Below are 17,129 nucleotides of genomic sequence, written 5' to 3'. Positions count from 1 at the left end.
ATGTTAACGTATGATGGAGCCTTGCGGAGAATGTTAACGTATGATGGAGCCTCGAGTCGCGTTTAGTATGTCCCAGGCACCTTAGCTCTAACCAAGTGTATACATGATTTTGGTGAACGGTCATCCACCCTCGTGTTGACATAACAAAAAATAGTAAAGATCTAAGCAATGCGAATGCAAGTAGAAGGGATTTTGAACGAACATGTGGCCATGAGCAACACGCTCTGGACAAGCATGACCGAGACATTTGACACGCGACCATAAGCAACACTCTTTGGAACAAGAAGCACTAGTGATCTAGTGGTAGAATAGTACCCTGCCATGGTACATACCCGTGTTCGATACCTCGGTTGGTGCATTTTGCAATGATGATATTTGTGCCTAAAAAGTTGATACATGGGTCATCCAACATTATCTACCACAGCTTAGTCTGCCCACGTGAACATGTTAATTAATACACATTTGAAGCCCTGATATCAATTTGTTCCATAATTAACACAAACTAAAATGAATCAACTTCTGAAAAGTTCAACAAGAATTGAACTTAAACCTGTTTATTTTAACAAGAAACATCAAGAACATGATATATATATATCTCTGCAGAAACCAAAGATGAATATAAACAAGGAGAGAAGATTACAAAAGGGGTAAACATTGTGTTCATACTAATACAACAGTTGTCATGGTATGAACAGATGAATCTAATGGTGTTCTTGTTCCAGACTCCAAACTGGATATCCTGTCTTAAAAATGATATCTATATCTACAACTGTAAATAAGTACAGCTAAAGCAAATGATATCACAAGCATTGTTTTTATATATCACCACAAAACTTGATGGTTAAGAATTGATTAAGCAACAGAACAGATTAATAATATGTACAATCATGGAAAGAATTGCCCGGAAAAGGAGAAGTGATTACGAGACTCGAGCGTTGGCGTGAACCAAGCTTTGGTGATCAAGTTGGATAAACACAAAATCGCTCGCTTTGCTTGCTACACTGCTTATCTTTAAACAAGGGCTTTAGAACATCTGAAATTGCTATAACTGCATTAGAAAAAAATGGGGGAGAAAATGATCGGTATCAGATTGCTGCAAATATACAACCCATCTTTAAAGGAGAGTGTCGAAAATAAGTGTCGAAGTTAGGGTACGTCGGTAAGAAAGCAAATTAGGAAAGTTAGACAGGATTAGCATACCTTGTTAGACCTTATTTCTTATATATAAGAGATTGTATGTGTAAGATCGCACATCGGTTAGGGAGGAGAACGAAACATTCTTTATAAGGGTGTAAAAACCTTTCCCTGGCAAACGTGCTTTAAAAACCTTGGAGGGAAGCCCGAAAGGGAATCATCTTACTCAATGCAAGCTTGTAGGCTCTATTTTCTTGTGTTTTGGGAAAGAATGGTTTTACTTCAACCAGGTAAATAGGGAAAAAAAAAGTTCATGGTTGTGAATAGTGATGAGGACAAGCCTAGGACTTGCACCAGTCAGGTAGGCTGTAAAGTTATATCATTACATGATGTATCTAGGCATGCCTCCATAACCCTAGAGTGCATATTTTTTTTAGACCAGTGATAAGGAATCACTACAAGGAAAGTAAGATTCAAACTACTTTGTTGATCAAATATCTCAAGGCAAGAACATTTGTCTGAGATTTGAATCACTCTACAAACAAGATTGATCATGTCAAGCTTGAATGATTCTAAATTTCTCTATTGGGCATATAAAGAGTTAGGAAGTTTTTTTTTTTTTTGTGGAGAAACTATAAATACCCTCAAATTACTAGGTAAAAGACAAGATTCTGATAAATGAAAATGAGCTCTCAAATTGAGACTTTTCCCCTTAGAATGAGATTTCTAAGTTTCAAGCCATTCTTGTGGTAGATTGCATCTGAGCCATTCAATCAAACCTGGATCAAGTTCGATTGTGGAATGACTCAATTTAGAACAAGGTTCCAAATCTTGCTTTTAGATCTTTGATCTTAAGAGGTAATCTAATTCTAGCCTTATCTCTTGTTGATCCAAATTTTGTATAAGGAGGTGTTAATTTCTTTGATTCAAGGATTCTTGCTTCAACAAAAGCTTGAATCGTTGGGTTGAGGATTAGGGTTGCCTTACAGAAAGTTTTGGGGAGGTTAGACAATTGATGGGTCCGAGATTGATATCGACTCACTGACCTAGGTCTTAGAAAATGGGGTCCAAACCCCTTTCGTTTAGAGAACATTTGGCTAGAGCATCCTTCCTTTAAATCCCACATGACAATGTGGTGAAATGCTACGATTCTTGGTACATGGGAAGGGTATCATTTTACAGGGAAGTTGAGGTCTTTAAAAGAGTTACTTAAACTTTGGAATAGAGAGGTTTTTGGATAAACTTCTAATAGAATTTAAGAGATTCCTCGTAAAAAAATAAAATAAAATGGACACTCGAAAGCACATTGATGTGTGTGCGCGCTTTCACTAAGGCATCTCTGTGTGTTTTAGTGAGCATGCCTCACTTCGATCCTTCGCTATCCAAGGAACTACACCTAGACGAGTGCCTCGACACACATTTTAAACATCTAACAAGCATCGACACAAACATGAAACACAACTACGACACACATTGTTTAGCATCACTGACATGTGTTGGAGTGTGTTCGTACTTCCTAGTAATATGTCGAAAAACTTGATAAATTTAAAGAGCAAAAAATAAAAAGCGTATTTTAACGAGTTATGAAAGGAACCCGAACCATGCAAAGTGAAGATGTTTTGAGGTTAGAGAGATGATCTTACCCTTACAGAATCGATGGAAGCACAAATGAATGGACGAACTTGAGATTTCAGTTTAAAATAAAATGAAATCTACTCTTGTAGCCTCAGCCGATTGAAGAACACCAGGAAATGAAATTCAGGTGCCCAATAAATAAATCCAACAACAGGTCCCCCTTTGATGTACTGCATAAGAACATAGATTACTCTCAAGCTCGGTAACAGATCGAGCAAAATCATCCGAATAGATAACAGCCGTTGATTGAGCAATCACGAAGACAAGAAAAATGGAGAACTCCATACCTTTCCATCAAGAATAACAAGTTCGCCATCGACCCATCGAGGATTGCGAAAGCCTGGCTCAGCTAGCCTTCCTTGTCCTTTATATCTAGCAATCTAAAAGAACGAAGGTGCCACGAGATCATTCAGTAAAGAGAGGAGAAAGAGGAAGATCAAAACGGAGCAGATAAGGATAACGGTTTAAAATAATAGTCGATTAAGAATAAAAATTACCACTCCAAATTCTTCGGGAATGATCCCTTTATGAGGAAGCTGGTATCCTTTTCCAACCTTTGCACGAAACGCCACCTGGAAAACCATGACCATCCCGTCAATACCACGGGACATTGAATGGAAAGTCAAAGTAAACCAATTACCTTTCCAGCTGGTACATATGGATCCCCAATAACTTTCCAGGCTTCTACATATTCATAAAATTCAAGCTTTGAAGGCTCCTTATCCCCTCCTCCGTCCTCTTGCCATCGACCAAATTGGCGTCGTAGATGAATAATTTCTGATGTATATATTCCATGTGCGCCGATGTACAGGCCTGAAAAGGAACGAATTCTCGTTGATGCTTCCACTTGAGCTTTTTTCTATACTTGAATGGAATAAGAACCGTAGAAAAATAATACCATTTAGAGGATCGGAAGAAGTCGGTATTTCAATGCGATTGAAACTTGTCGATCCAGAAAGAGGTTGATAGTTTTGTGCCTGGCTGATGGATACCTTTATTAACTCACTCAAATCCTTAAGTACCTGAAAAAACAAGTTCATAATGCACAAAAGTAAATAAGTAATAAAATTTGGCACCTAAGCATTGGAAAACGAACCAACAACTACAATATTAACATGCAAGAATTTCAAACCGACCTTCAACGGTATCTTTTCTTTGCCGACGAATTTGGCTAAATCGAGCATAACATGGTCAATACTACTTTGACCTCGAGGCTTGGACTTCCTATCCATTGGACTTAGTTCCCTTTCGATCGATTCCTGTTTGTTCACATCATTCTCAATAGAGAAAGAAAATGAATAACGTCCCTTCTTTTCTAACTTCGCAGGTACTCGGAGTACATTTTTAGAAGAAAACCCACTAGAAAGCTTCTGCACAAAGCCGCTAACAATGATTTTGACAGCAAGTTCGTTTCGTCCCTGATTTTCAAGGAAACCGTCATCAACATCCAATTCAGCATCTCTCTCTTGTTGGCCATCCTTAGTCTTAGCTTCTACTTCCAAATCTTCAAAGTCGCTATCTTTCTCACTTTCTCCATCCTCCTCGTCTTCCTCTTCTTCGTCTTCTTCCTCCTCAATTATTTGCTCGATCACCTTAGATATCATGTCTTTGTCCATCTTTCCAGGGGTCGTCAGCTTCAAAACCTTGACCTTCACACCAGGAATCATATCTCTCAGAATATCCTGAAAGACGGGAAATCCAACGGCTATATCAGAATCTCCATTCCTGATGTCACCATCTTCGGCTTCTTCGCCACCTACGATGAAAAGATCATCCTTTTCCTCAACGGGGTCTAAAGGATTCGATAGACTAGGTGAATCTAATCCTTTAGATGAACCATTTGAACTATCAGAGAAAACTCCTTTCCGCTTCAAGTACACAGCCTGAACACATCCCAAAAAAAATACCTTGAGTAGCCAATTGTAGCCATTATAACATTTGGAAGCAGATTCTAAGTGATTCAGCCTAAAACTAATCATGATGAAAAAGAATATACATGGGCATGGGCATAATCTATCATATAAGGAATAATTTTTTTATGCAATTCCAAGCTTTCAATGGGGGAAAAGGGAGCCAAACTAAGGTAAAAATGGCTCCAATCAAGAAAAGTAAGATATAAGGATAATTTCATGAAACTTTAATCACCAAGGACCGAAGAGAGACATAGAACCTAACAACGGCCACATCGTTAGACCTGTCAACCCCTAACAATAACATAATGCTCCCAAATTTCAGCCTAAATTAGAGAACACACTAAGTTTCCTTAATTAACTTGAAGTTCGACAACAATGTCATTTAACACATACTAACCCTCTTTGCTCAAGGAAACTGAACCAACTAAAGCTTCAAAATTTAACTGCCTCAACCGAAGTACCTAAGTAGTACCCTGAAACCAACACTAAGCTCCAAAAGCAAGCAAACACCAATTCTAGAGCAGGTTATTAACAACTTCTACACTAACTACTAGAAAGAATAAACTAGACCAAGCCAACACAAACAACGCTACTAGAAGCCACTTCTCGTGGTTGTATTGATGTTGCTTGTCGTCCTAGAGGAGGAGATTCATGGTAAATTTTTTGACGCTGGTTGGAACTGGTGAAACGTGCTGCTATTTGTGCATTGCCAAAAGTAGAAGAAATTGAAGGGGAGAGGGGAATCGGCGGTCGGAGGCTGCATGAGGGGGAGGGGAGAGAGAGGAATAATACCTGCTGTTTGTATTCGCCCTTTTTATTCACTCGAAGAAAAATCTCAAACAAGGGAACACCATCTGCAGCCGTAGTAAGCTGCCTGAGAAAGTTGAGAAACAAAAAATCAATATTTTCTTGGCTGCAGCAGTAAATTAATAAATTGTCTTTAAGAACAAGGATCATGGAGACTTTACAGAAAACAATAGCTCTTTCTCCAGTTCCATCGGGTGAAATAAAAGAATACACAGGCATACAAAGGAAGAAAGAAAACCCACAAAAAGAAGCCAAATACAAGAAGGGGCTCCAATCAAGTATAATAAGGCCTAATAAGAAATTACAAAAGGCCAAGACGCCGAGGCCAAGAGAGAAACTGAGAATCTAACAAAATGCTAAACATCACTTGCTGAAACTCTCTCTCCCTGCATAGAATAGATCCTATTGTTTCTCGACCGCACAGACCCCACGCACCAGCTTGCCACAAAAATAGCATTAACACACTAAAAAAAACAACCCTTACTTACTGCAGAATAGCATTCGGGAACTAAAGCTCAATTTCCAATAATAGGAATAAAGGGTTCCACTAATCAAAGGACAATGGAACGAAAGAATTCACACACACCTCTGACCGAAAGGGGGGCAGGTGCAGTTTTATAAAGTAGATGACCTTCTCGAGATGAGAGTTAAACAAAAACCACATGCATAATTGCTAGAGAGATAGAGAAAGAGAAAAAAAAAGTTGAAAGTAATGCAATACAACAAAGAATGAAGATCATACCGAGGACTGTAACTTCTTGCAATGTATCTACCATGTTCAGCTGTGATTCGAATAATTAGACCACGAGGATTGTGATTTTCTTTTGAAGTGCCAGACCACCAGCCAACCTAAGAAGAAGAAACCGAATGGAGAAAATCATACATGTACATTGTAATATAAAAATTGTTTCAGATTGTTTAGGAGTATCGAGGTTTAATTACTCAATCATGGAACCAGCATAACATGTAAACAAAATTGGAAAAAGATCACTGGAAATTCAAAATTCTCTCTTATATTTTAATTACAAAACTCTCAATACGTTAGAAAATGGCTGGCTACGGTGAGAGGGTTCGCGAGTTACAAGCAAGTACACCCAGCTTGAACTACATGAACTTCTAAAACCGTAGACCAAAACGTCTTCGGGGTATATGCAAATTGCAAGTTCCAAACAACTGAGTAAAGGGGGTGGGATGAACATATTACAGCAAAAAGGGAACTAAAATACAAGCAATTTATTTCAAACTCTTTGAATATCTCACCAACCCAGCACCGGCATTGTCCCGAATGAAGGCTGCATCCCGATACCGCTCCTCCTCTATAGCTCTCTACAACAGAAAAAAGAGGACGTGTAAGAAAAGGACAACTACATCATTGAAGCAATAAATGGAATACTTCTAGTTCTTAGGTGATCCAACCAAGTTGAAAAACAAATCAAATTCCAGCTGATGAATACTTCTGGAATATTGGAAATATGTTCCAGAGCAGTGTAAGAAATTTTCTAACATGAAGATGAGACATCGCTCTGCCAACAGTATCGTTTGTAGCCAAAGCCGCAATCGCCACCTTGAGTTTAGCAGCATCCTTATAATCCTCTGCATATACCGCATGACTTAAACGCGACTGCGCAGGAAAGGAAAAACCAAACAAAATTAGTAAAGGAATTCTTCATTGTTCTTGTCATATTCTTTATGAACCTTTTTCCCTCGGAATTCCACTCACTGCCCTATCCTTATCTTCCTATTAAATTACACAAAACTCATTCTTCTTATTCTAATTCTAATAATTTCAAAACCTAAATTACAAAGATCCGAGAAAAACCCAAACTACAACACATCAAACTCGAACAAATTACTAGGAAATCAAAATTCGAACAAATTACTAGGAAATCAAAATAAAATAACCTTAAGAAAAGAAACGAGGCGCTCCTGTTCGTCGACCTCATCGAAATGCTTGCGCCAGCGATCCCAATCCCAGCTCCGATCATCGTCCACATCTTTCTCGTGCAGAACCCCACCGTCAGAACGATTGTCCTTTTCGCCGTCGCTACGGTGGTTCACGAGAGAGTCGAAGCGTCTAACGGCAGTTTGAAAGAGGTCTTGAAGTGAAGAGCCCCAACCCCATGGAGGGGAAGGATCAGAGGGAGAGGGAGAATCAGGGTTGTGGCAGTGGCAGATGGTATGGAATTGGGATGGCGGAGGAGGTGCAGAAGATGAATATGGTTTCAGAAATGGAGTTGGGGAATGGAATTTGGGAGTGGAGAAGAAGAGATGGTGAGGAGTGGGTGGAGAAATGGAAGCCATGGATGGATGAGACCGTATCTGGGGAGTGAAAGGCTAGAAACTAAAAGATGGGTGAGTGGAAAAACGCGAAATTGGGCATACCCATTTGATGAACTTGTGATTTCATGTCTGTATTTATACGAAGAAAGAGAGAGGATAAGGATGTTTATGGGTTGAAACTCAAAAACACAAAAATATGGGATTTTTTTTCTTCTCTTTTCCTTCAAATTTGTTGACTCATTTCATCAAAAACTATATTTTCAGGTCTCATAGGATCCCGGGACCTCTGGGTTTGGACCAAAAAAAAAAAAAAAANCGATCCTGGGACCTGTGGGTTATGGGCCCACCACGCTTCCGCTGCGCCACTCTGATTGTTGGAAAGGAATTTAATAATATAAATGAGCGAGAGAAAAAGGAAGAAAAAAAAATAAACGAAAGCCACTCTTATCAGAGCCAGGTTTCGATCCTGGGACCTGTGGGTTATGGGCCCACCACGCTTCCGCTGCGCCACTCTGATTGTTGGAAAGGAATTTAATAATATAAATGAGCGAGAGAAAAAGGAAGAAAAAAAAATAAACGGAAGCCACTCTTATCAGAGTCAGGTTTCGATCCTGGGACCTGTGGGTTATGGGCCCACCACGCTTCCGCTGTGCCACTCTGATTGATGAAATCTTTTCCGTTAGTTTTATAAATATTTATAAAATCTCACAACGGCTCTGACAGAGACGAAGTTTGCGCCGAAGCTATCCTCTTGGTGGGTCTTCGCCGTCGGTTCAACGAGTTTCAATGCTGGTTCAGCATATCTTCAACCCGGTTCAACGTGCTTTCGGTTGGATTAAGGGTGATTCTCGACCGGTTTGCAACAGTCCAATCCGATTGTGAGTACGTTTTGGCCCGATTTTGGGTCGGTTCAAGGCAATTTTCGACTGGTTCAACATACTTAGATCTGTTCCAACGAATTTTCCTCCGGTTCAAGGGGTTTTTATCCTATTACGGTCCGATTTAGTGTTTCTCGCTTTCATTGAGCTGGTTCAAGAGTTCTTTAAAGCATTTCTCATAGGATTTGATGAACTATAAGAATTATACATCTATGCAATAATAGCGATCCGTGACGTGAGACTCTATTAGGATTAAACCAAAACGTCTATCAACTAACGAAAGTTTAGAAATTTTGGCATTTGCTAATTGAATAAGTTTTCATTGATAATCATTGTTCTTAAGTTTTACTAGATTCTAAAGGTTTAAGTGGAGCAATCAAGGCCTAAAGGAGATTCGTGCGAGTAAGTTTGATTTTCAATGCTTGAATTCAATTGATATATGTGTTGAGCAATCATTTTTTAGTAGTAGCTGTCAATTCAATCGTACGTGTTGGAATCATCAAATTTAAACATTCCTCACAACAATATCGAATAAATATCGACTGTAACTCAATTTTTCGCATGCACTTTAGCCATTGAAAACAAAGGGATCAAATAGGAAATGATACTCTGAATCATAGAACTATAATGAAATATTAGACGTTGATACCCGTGCCTACTTCACTGCTGCTACCATGATCATAGCGATCAACTTTCTTGATTACACCAACAATAACGTCACCAATATGAACATATCTACATCACGATCCACACCTAATATAGGTATTAGGATTGGACATATGGATTTTGAGAATGAATTGTTGGGAAGAGACTGATGTGGATTTACTCAAATCCTTTTATCGACATGAGTGTTCTATATCGATAAAAAAAAATCTTATCAGTACAGTGAACAAGAAAGAATCTTCTTTACTCGAGCTTTTTTCCCATGGACACATTGTTTTACTGGGAAATAGAAAGGTGCTTAATTCCGAGAGCGCTTTTAAGCTTGAAGAGCAATGCCGCATCTGCACGGGCGGAATGGATGAGCGAAAGGTGCCATGCTACATATTCTTATACGGTCAAAAGGGGATCGATTCCGTAAAAGATGAGATCAGTGCAAATAAGCTAATACGTGGTCATATGATATTGATTTTTTTATTGGGAATCACCTTAATTATTATACTAAATTCATTGAAAGTTCTTATCACTCCGCTGCTTGATTGTGTATATCTAAACTACACTTTGCAAGGCGACATTTGCTTGCTTAGAACAAAGAGTCACATGTTCAAAGCTTACATAAACATGTAAATTATGAGAAAAGCTTACAAACATAAGGGAAAGTGAGCTTACTTGTTGAGACCTTACATATAGGCTTCTTTTCCAGTCTTTCCAAGTGATCATACTTCCTTCAAGAAGCCTTCTTGTGCAACAAAGGATCAGAGATGACTTGAGGCTCAAACTCGGGCTTTAGATACCGAGCAAGCGTTTCGGCATACATCTCGTACCGAGCAGTCATTCGGAATCCCCATTTGTCTTTCAGCTGCCTACACAAGTTAAGATCCATGTCTGAGATTAATAAACCATCTCGGGAACGGGAGAGTGAGGGAGTGCAAGATGCATCTGGCGCTGAGAAATGGCTGGACCCGTAGAAGTGACCAAAATCTGTATGCTGCGGTTTACCGTCCCCCGAAGTGAAAGGGTTCGGGAACGTCTCGGTCCCTACACGATTGATCGATCCAACAAAATAACTATTTGCTATTGCAGCATTTCGGGCCTGCAAACATAGAATATTCCATTCAACATTATTTAACGGTAATAGATTGCAGTGCAGATGAAGGACATGAGTTTTCTATAGAAGTTGGTAGAAATTGAATAGTAAAAGGCTGCTCAAACAACAATCATAGTGAAACGTTGTTGCTTGTACGTTATTTACTGCTTACTCACATCATATATAGTAAATAACTATGTATAGTAAAAACCTACGTTGATAGAGCTAGGATAAATAGTTACTTATAGTAGATGACCATGTCTGGTAAAGCTATATATAATAAACTTATATATATATACTCCATTAGGGAGTGATTTGAAAATCTACTTTGAATATATACTTTCTATATTCTCTGTTTTTTCTCTTACGGTATATATTTGAAGTCATCAATATAAACCTCTAATTAATATTTTTTCTTGCATACTCTCGGTAGAAAATAAACTTCTAACCAATCTCTACATTTTCTCTCTCCTATTCTTTGTGTTCATCTAGATCGAGTGTTTGTTGTTGTGCAATTTGTGTTAACACAAAGTTAAAGCATCTAAGCCAAAGACGAAAAAATGTTAACACAAAGTTAAAGCATCTAAGCCAAAGGTGAAAAAACGTTAACACAAAGTTGAAGCATCTAAGCCAAAGACGAAAAGACGTCAATACAAAGTTGAAGCATCTAAGCCAAAAGGCGAAAAAAATGTTAACACAAAGTTGAAGCATCATTGTGATTAGTAGTTCTCAATCAAAGGAAACGGAACAATTATCTGCATTCATTTTCCTTGTTTGACTTTTGGGTATAACTTAAAAGTGAAATGATTACCTGGACCAAACAAGATATGGATAAGAACAAGTTAAAGACTAACCTCAATAGGCCACATTGGTTCACTGAGTTCACCAACAGTTGCAGAAGGGTTGAAAACTATCTCAGCTCCATTTAAGCCGAAAGCTAACCAGTTTAAAGGGTGGTGCCTCCCATAACATATATTTATCCCAATTTTACCATAGGCTGTCTCGAACACGGGATGCCCGGTGTTTCCTTCCATGTAGTACGTGCTCTCATTAAAGTCGCCAACTCTTGGTATATGGTTCTGCAACACTTCATTAAACAACAGCCAAGAAAGTGTGACATGAAAATTAACTCAAAATGACTGTTACCTTGCGATGCTTGCCAATTATGTTTCCATGATTTCCAATAACAACAGCAGTATTCCACAAAGTTTCTCCATGACTAACATCTCTCTCAAGAATGGAACTTACAATGACCATGTTGTATTTTAATGCAAGATCTTGAAGAAACCTTGTCGATTCCCCATCAATTGGCTCTGCAAATTCACACCACCGCTTCTCACGGGTACAAAAAGCAAATGGCATCGTCCATGCTTCCTACATATGTATGTCTATGAATATTAAAAAAAAAAAAAAAAACCCCAAAAAGAGATATAAGTAGAAATACACAGGAAGATAGCTGGCCAGGGTAACCTACTTGCAAGCATAGTATGTTGACTCCAGAAGCACCTGCTGCATCAATAATTGGCTTTACTTTCTCAAGAATAGCTCTCTTTTGGTCTGAAAAGGGGGCAGTTGTTGGAAGAGCAATAGAATTTTGGATAAGACCCACCCTTACTATTCGAGGTACTCTCACTGATTCCTTGTCAGCAATAAAGCGGAAAGCCTGGAATGATTTAAGAGAACAATAGATAGAAACATCAATAAAAATGCCATAGAAATTTATTTTTTTTAAAAAAAGGGCCACAAGCTCCTTTCATCACATAAATGTTGCATGGTGAATATAAAAATTTCTATGACATAGACCAGTAGGTCACAGTAATTATTTTGCAGAGAGGCTTTCAAATGTTATCAAAATCTATTAGAGATAGAATAAAGGCGGGCCACTTCAACGGGACCTATTCTCTTAATAGGCGGCAAAGCAGAATAGGAAAGGGGCCGAGTGATGAGTGCCTTTTTAACCTTTTTCTAAAGACTCTCATGTGAAGCTAACATGGCTCGCTACATACAAGTATAGCCAAAGAAAGATGAGACGGGATGGAGGGTCAGAGGCCGCAGCGGTTACGGGCATCATCTCCCCGTTGTTGGATAATTGATATGTTAGGATGACCATAAAGAGGTCTGACTTTCTATCATACTTTTGAATTATTTTGATCTTTCCTCTTTTTGTATTTGTAAAAGAGAGGGCAAGAGAGCAATGAATGTGAGTTATATAAAGACTACACGACCCATATTGAACTCGATTCTCTAGGAAGAATATGAATACAAATTAAGAACTACATCTTTGTTTTTCGATATAAGAATTAATTTACCATAATCCATCAACCTAGTTTTTCATATTCATCAATAACTTTACAGTACCAGAACAAGAGGTCATGTGTTCAAACCTCTATAATTTTATTTTCTTCCCGATTTATATCGGTATCCACTTGTTCGACCTTCGGCGAATTCCAAGTTCACAAGTGAGGGGAATATAAGATTAAATTTTTCATAATTCATCTACTTACGATTGTTAGTGGTGATTTAACAAACCAATATGACAATATCATGTTTAAACAACAAAATAAAAGGTAGAGATTGCTAATTGTTTCTGGAAAAACAGATCTCTGGAACCAAATCAAGTTCTTACTAAAGCAAGCACAAATATTAACTGTAATATATAATCAAAGTTACCAAAGAAACTTAAGAAACGACTCCTACAAAGTTACTACCTGGAGGTCAAAATCATGCTTTAGAGAAAGACTCTTCACAGGCTCTGCAAGAGGAACAGTTTGAAGCGGCTTTCCACAGTTAAGCCCTAATAGCAACCGGCTAACTTCCTGGGATTAGCAACACAATTTTGAAGTTGGTCGAATTTTCAAATGATCAAAGCAAAGAAAGAAATACCACAAGCATGCTAACAAAACAAAGATCTATATCAATTCAGAAGTCGCATGTGTTGGATGAAAGTATCCCACGTTGGTTAATTTAGGGAATGGTCATGGATTTATAATCAAAGAATACACTCTCCATTGGTTTGAGGCCTTTTGGGGAAGCCCAAAGCAAAGCCATGAGAGCTTATGCTCAAAGTGGACATTATCATATCATTGTGGAGAGTCGTGTTCGTCTAACATAGTATCAGAGTCATGCCCTAAACTTAGTCATGCCAATAGATTGACAAATCCTCGAATGTCGAACAAAGGACTCCAAAAAAAAAAAGGAGTCAAGCCTCCTCGAAGGCAGTAAAAAAAAAGACTAAGACTCCAAAGGAGTCGAGCCTCGATTAAGGGGAGGCGTACTTTGTTCAAGGGGAGGTGTTGGATGAAAGTGTCCCACATTGGTTAATTTAGGGAATGGTCATGGGGTTTATAATCAAACAATACACTCTCCATTGGTTTGAGGCTTTTTGAGGAAGCCCAAAGCAAAGCCATGAGAGCTTATGCTCAAAGTGGACAATATCTTATCATTATGGAGAGTCGTGTTCGTCTAACAGCATGTACATACACTACATATATTATATCAGCACTGCTAATCGACTACGATTAATTCTTTTCAACAAAACAAAGTCTCCTCAGCAATCCGTAATCCTTTGGTTAGAGTTCACACGGTCATTTTCAAACCTCTAGCCAAAACAGAGTATCAACAGTTAACAACTAAATTTCGGAATCAAAATGTTTAATCAGCTGATAAAACCTAATACATCCAAAAAATCAAGCATCTCTCAAATAAAGTAGGAAAAGATTTCCAGATTCACAGAATCAACCGCCTAAAAGTACGAAATCAAACAGAACTCGAAAAAAATGAGCAAAAACAATCGAATCGTAAACAGATCATCAACAATTTTCCGTCATCGCTAATATTTCAGTGAACTCTATCCACACAAAGAAAATCGATCAAAAAAGAAGAGAAAAACGACCTGGAATATCTGAGGTTTGAGATTTGCGGCAAGGAGTTGATGAAGCGAGTCGTAACCACAGACCGAGGCATCGTTAGTAGCGTCTTTTCCATCGTTAAGCTCTCCGTTTACAGCGTCAGTGTTTGAGATCTTCTCCATTGCTCTCCCTTCTTGGTCTCGATGAATTGGAGCGAGATGAAGGCGTGATCAAATTCAACACACAACTCGATGATGATTGATTATATGAATTGTGGTTTATCCGACAAATCATTGTAAAACCAGCGGAGCAATTCTAGCATACGATTGAGCTGTATCGCCATCACCAATCCGCCAGCCTACGAAAAATATTCCAAATTCTGGTATAATCCAAAAACAAATACATTAATTAATGATTAAAATATTATTTTCTTTGTATTATTTAATTTTATTTTTAAAATATATCCACCTAATATCTTTTTTGCATGAGAATTAATATAATTTATTTAATAAACTTCAACAAAACTTACGTGTCAATATTTCATTTATGAATCTTAAAATTATAAATTTAGTCTTTAATAATTTAAAATTATATTTAATATATTAATCAATTTTTTAAAAAGGTCAAATAAATTTAGAAACCTAGTTCATAAATACTTTTGAAAATTTTGGATTAAATAAATATAAAACTCAAATTTCAACATTAAATTTATTTTTCAACCACTTTTAAAAATGATTTTTAAATATTTAATAGATAATTTTTCAAAATATATATTAATTGAATGGTAAATCTGAATTAAATATTTAAAAATAAATAAATAATTTTTTACGAATTAACCATTGAGTTGAGTTAATCTAAACAATATTAGAACCCAATTTAATCCAATTTACGAAATAATTCCTCAAATTTTGATTATATAGAAAAAAAAAACATTAAACAAGACAGAATGAAACTATCTAAATATTTGTACCTATCTCAACTCGCCACGTGTCTATTTATTAAATTTTATTTAATTTAGGGAAAAAAAAAAAAGAAACAGACATGGTCTCTCTCATTCAATCTGTTCCGGCATTTAAATTTTATGGATAATAATAATAATTTTCAATATATATATATATTTGCCATTTTAATTTTTTTTTTTTAATTTTATCGAGTAAAATTTAATTTAAGTATTACAATTTTTACGCTCAACTTATTTAATTTTTTTAATTTACTCCAAAAATTATAAATTTCAATAATAACCCTTTAGTATTGTTATGAATCAGATGATTCATGTATGAGCATTAATATTGTTTTGATTCAGAATTATTAGTATTGTTATGTCTATATAAAGGTTTGTCTGACATGGTTATGAAGGGTGGAGTCATTGTCATTTTATATTTGCCTAGAGACAATTGGGATGGACTTTGTACGAGAGACTTTTTTGTAGTATGGAGTGTGAGAGATACACTTATAAACACTTTGTTTATAGTGATGAGCTACTACTCGTGGATGTAGGAAAATTTATTCTCTCCGAACTACGTAAATCATTATGTCTCTTTGTTCAATTTTTGTTTGTAGGAATGTGAGTGTAATTGATCTTACTTCCGCTTCTGCTACCACAAATGAATATGATAACATTTTGGTTGTGACATCAGCTACAACAATCTTCCCCCAACCTTTAACGTTGTCTTTATGCTTCTCCATCTCCACAAGCCCCTTTGTTCTCCTCTCTCAAATAAGGGTTAAAATTTTCACTTTGTATGGAATAGTCAACGGTTTGAATCACAGTGAGAGTCGTTCTTCAAAAATGATGTTGACTTCTACTGTAACGGTTCAAGTCCATCGTTAGCATATATAGTTCTCTTTGGCATACTTTTCTTTTGGTTTTTGCGATCATGTGGCCTGTTTAACTTGAAAGAACTAGTAGGATTTTTAGAGGGGTTGGTCGGGTTGGGGATGTTCTCAGAAAGATATTAGGCTCAATACATCCTTGTGGGCAGTGGCCTCCAAGAGCCCGTGTAAATGATAGTTAGATGTTATCCTTTTGGACTAGAAACTGTTCATTTGTATATATTAGATCTAGATGAACACAAGAAACAAGAAAGAGAAAATGCAAGGAGTATAGGCTAAAGGTTTATATTGATAACTCCTAATAAGTACGGTAGGAGACAATACATAGAACACAGAAAATACATTCTCAAAGTACTACCTAAGGAATATATATAGTTCAGTTTACGATATATAGATTTATTAGATATAACTATCTACGGTATAACTATCTACTATATATAATTTAATCAGCATACGACTTTATATGTCATTTATCATATATAGTTTTATTATATATAACCATTGGATAAGCTATAAATAAACCGTGTCATTCTTTTACCCCGTCCTCTGAAGTTGAGTTTTGCGTGTAGTTTGTCCATTTCTTCTTGTTGTCCTCAATTTTATTCACATTGTGGGCGTAAGTTGTAAGGCCCTGCCTCAGTGCCTCAAGATTAACTCCATTGTCAACCAGAATACTTGTGACTCCCATTTTTGAAACCTGTTGTTGCCATCACAAAACTTTGTTAAGATAGAAATGCATAGATATGATATCATTTAACTGTTTAGTATGAGTTTTACCGTTACGATATTCCGATCCTCGTCGTCAAAAAATAGCATAGACGGGAAAGGTACGCCGGTACTCGAATGAATTCTCTGGAAATGATCTGTTTTGTGTGTCCAACTAGCAAAAATCTCCTGGAAATGTTCATCATGAAAAACAGGATAGAGTTCATAAGCAAAGATTTCTTGCTGTAAGCTGATTATTTAAGATAATAATGGCCAGAAATGCTCATCAGACCCTTGATAAGAATATGAGAAAGTTGCTGGAAGAAATAAAGTACATTGGAACGGCCTA

General features: G+C 37.1%; 3 protein-coding genes and 1 non-coding gene across 5 annotated transcripts in view; all 4 read right to left on the bottom strand.

Moving 5' to 3' along the window:
- Window positions 1-588: 588 nt before the first annotated feature.
- On the bottom strand, window positions 589-7,960 carry LOC111811332 (protein EXECUTER 1, chloroplastic-like). Of its 2 annotated transcripts, none has more exons than XM_023698120.1 (12): window positions 7,392-7,960; window positions 6,994-7,110; window positions 6,750-6,815; window positions 6,232-6,338; window positions 5,475-5,556; window positions 3,906-4,652; window positions 3,668-3,791; window positions 3,410-3,582; window positions 3,267-3,341; window positions 3,057-3,149; window positions 2,778-2,939; window positions 589-1,033 (listed from the first exon to the last, which is right to left on the bottom strand). In XM_023698120.1, exons 1-11 carry the CDS (start codon window positions 7,788-7,790, stop codon window positions 2,847-2,849), a joined length of 2,076 nt encoding a protein of 691 aa, XP_023553888.1. In that variant the 5' UTR covers window positions 7,791-7,960; the 3' UTR covers window positions 589-1,033; window positions 2,778-2,846. The 2 variants fall into 2 exon arrangements, with proteins under 2 accessions (XP_023553888.1, XP_023553885.1); XM_023698117.1 differs by having other exon boundaries at window positions 589-1,048; window positions 7,392-7,959.
- Window positions 7,961-8,214: 254 nt separating this feature from the next.
- On the bottom strand, window positions 8,215-8,286 carry TRNAM-CAU. The gene has a single exon. It is a non-coding gene; the product is annotated as a tRNA-Met (tRNA).
- Window positions 8,287-9,758: 1,472 nt separating this feature from the next.
- Window positions 9,759-14,625, bottom strand: LOC111811333 (beta-ureidopropionase). Its single transcript, XM_023698121.1, has 6 exons — window positions 14,287-14,625; window positions 13,103-13,210; window positions 11,869-12,057; window positions 11,541-11,768; window positions 11,249-11,473; window positions 9,759-10,400 (listed from the first exon to the last, which is right to left on the bottom strand). The coding sequence occupies exons 1-6, from the start codon at window positions 14,422-14,424 to the stop codon at window positions 10,035-10,037; spliced, it is 1,254 nt and encodes a 417-aa protein (XP_023553889.1). The 5' UTR covers window positions 14,425-14,625; the 3' UTR covers window positions 9,759-10,034.
- A 1,710-nt stretch (window positions 14,626-16,335) lies between these two features.
- LOC111811939 (magnesium-dependent phosphatase 1-like) overlaps window positions 16,336-17,129 on the bottom strand; it is a 2,863-nt gene continuing 2,069 nt past the window's right edge. Inside the window, exons 3-4 of the mRNA XM_023699013.1 lie at window positions 16,853-16,969; window positions 16,336-16,772 (exon numbers count right to left, since the gene is read on the bottom strand). Coding sequence (XP_023554781.1) covers window positions 16,602-16,772; window positions 16,853-16,969 — 288 coding nt within the window. The 3' untranslated portion in view covers window positions 16,336-16,601. The remainder of the gene's footprint in view (window positions 16,773-16,852; window positions 16,970-17,129) is intronic.

Source organism: Cucurbita pepo, chromosome LG15 (assembly GCF_002806865.2).
Source record: "Cucurbita pepo subsp. pepo cultivar mu-cu-16 chromosome LG15, ASM280686v2, whole genome shotgun sequence".
NCBI classification, from domain to species: Eukaryota; Viridiplantae; Streptophyta; class Magnoliopsida; order Cucurbitales; family Cucurbitaceae; genus Cucurbita; species Cucurbita pepo.
Note: the sequence above shows the minus strand (reverse complement) of the source record. Positions and strands in the feature narration are given on the sequence as shown.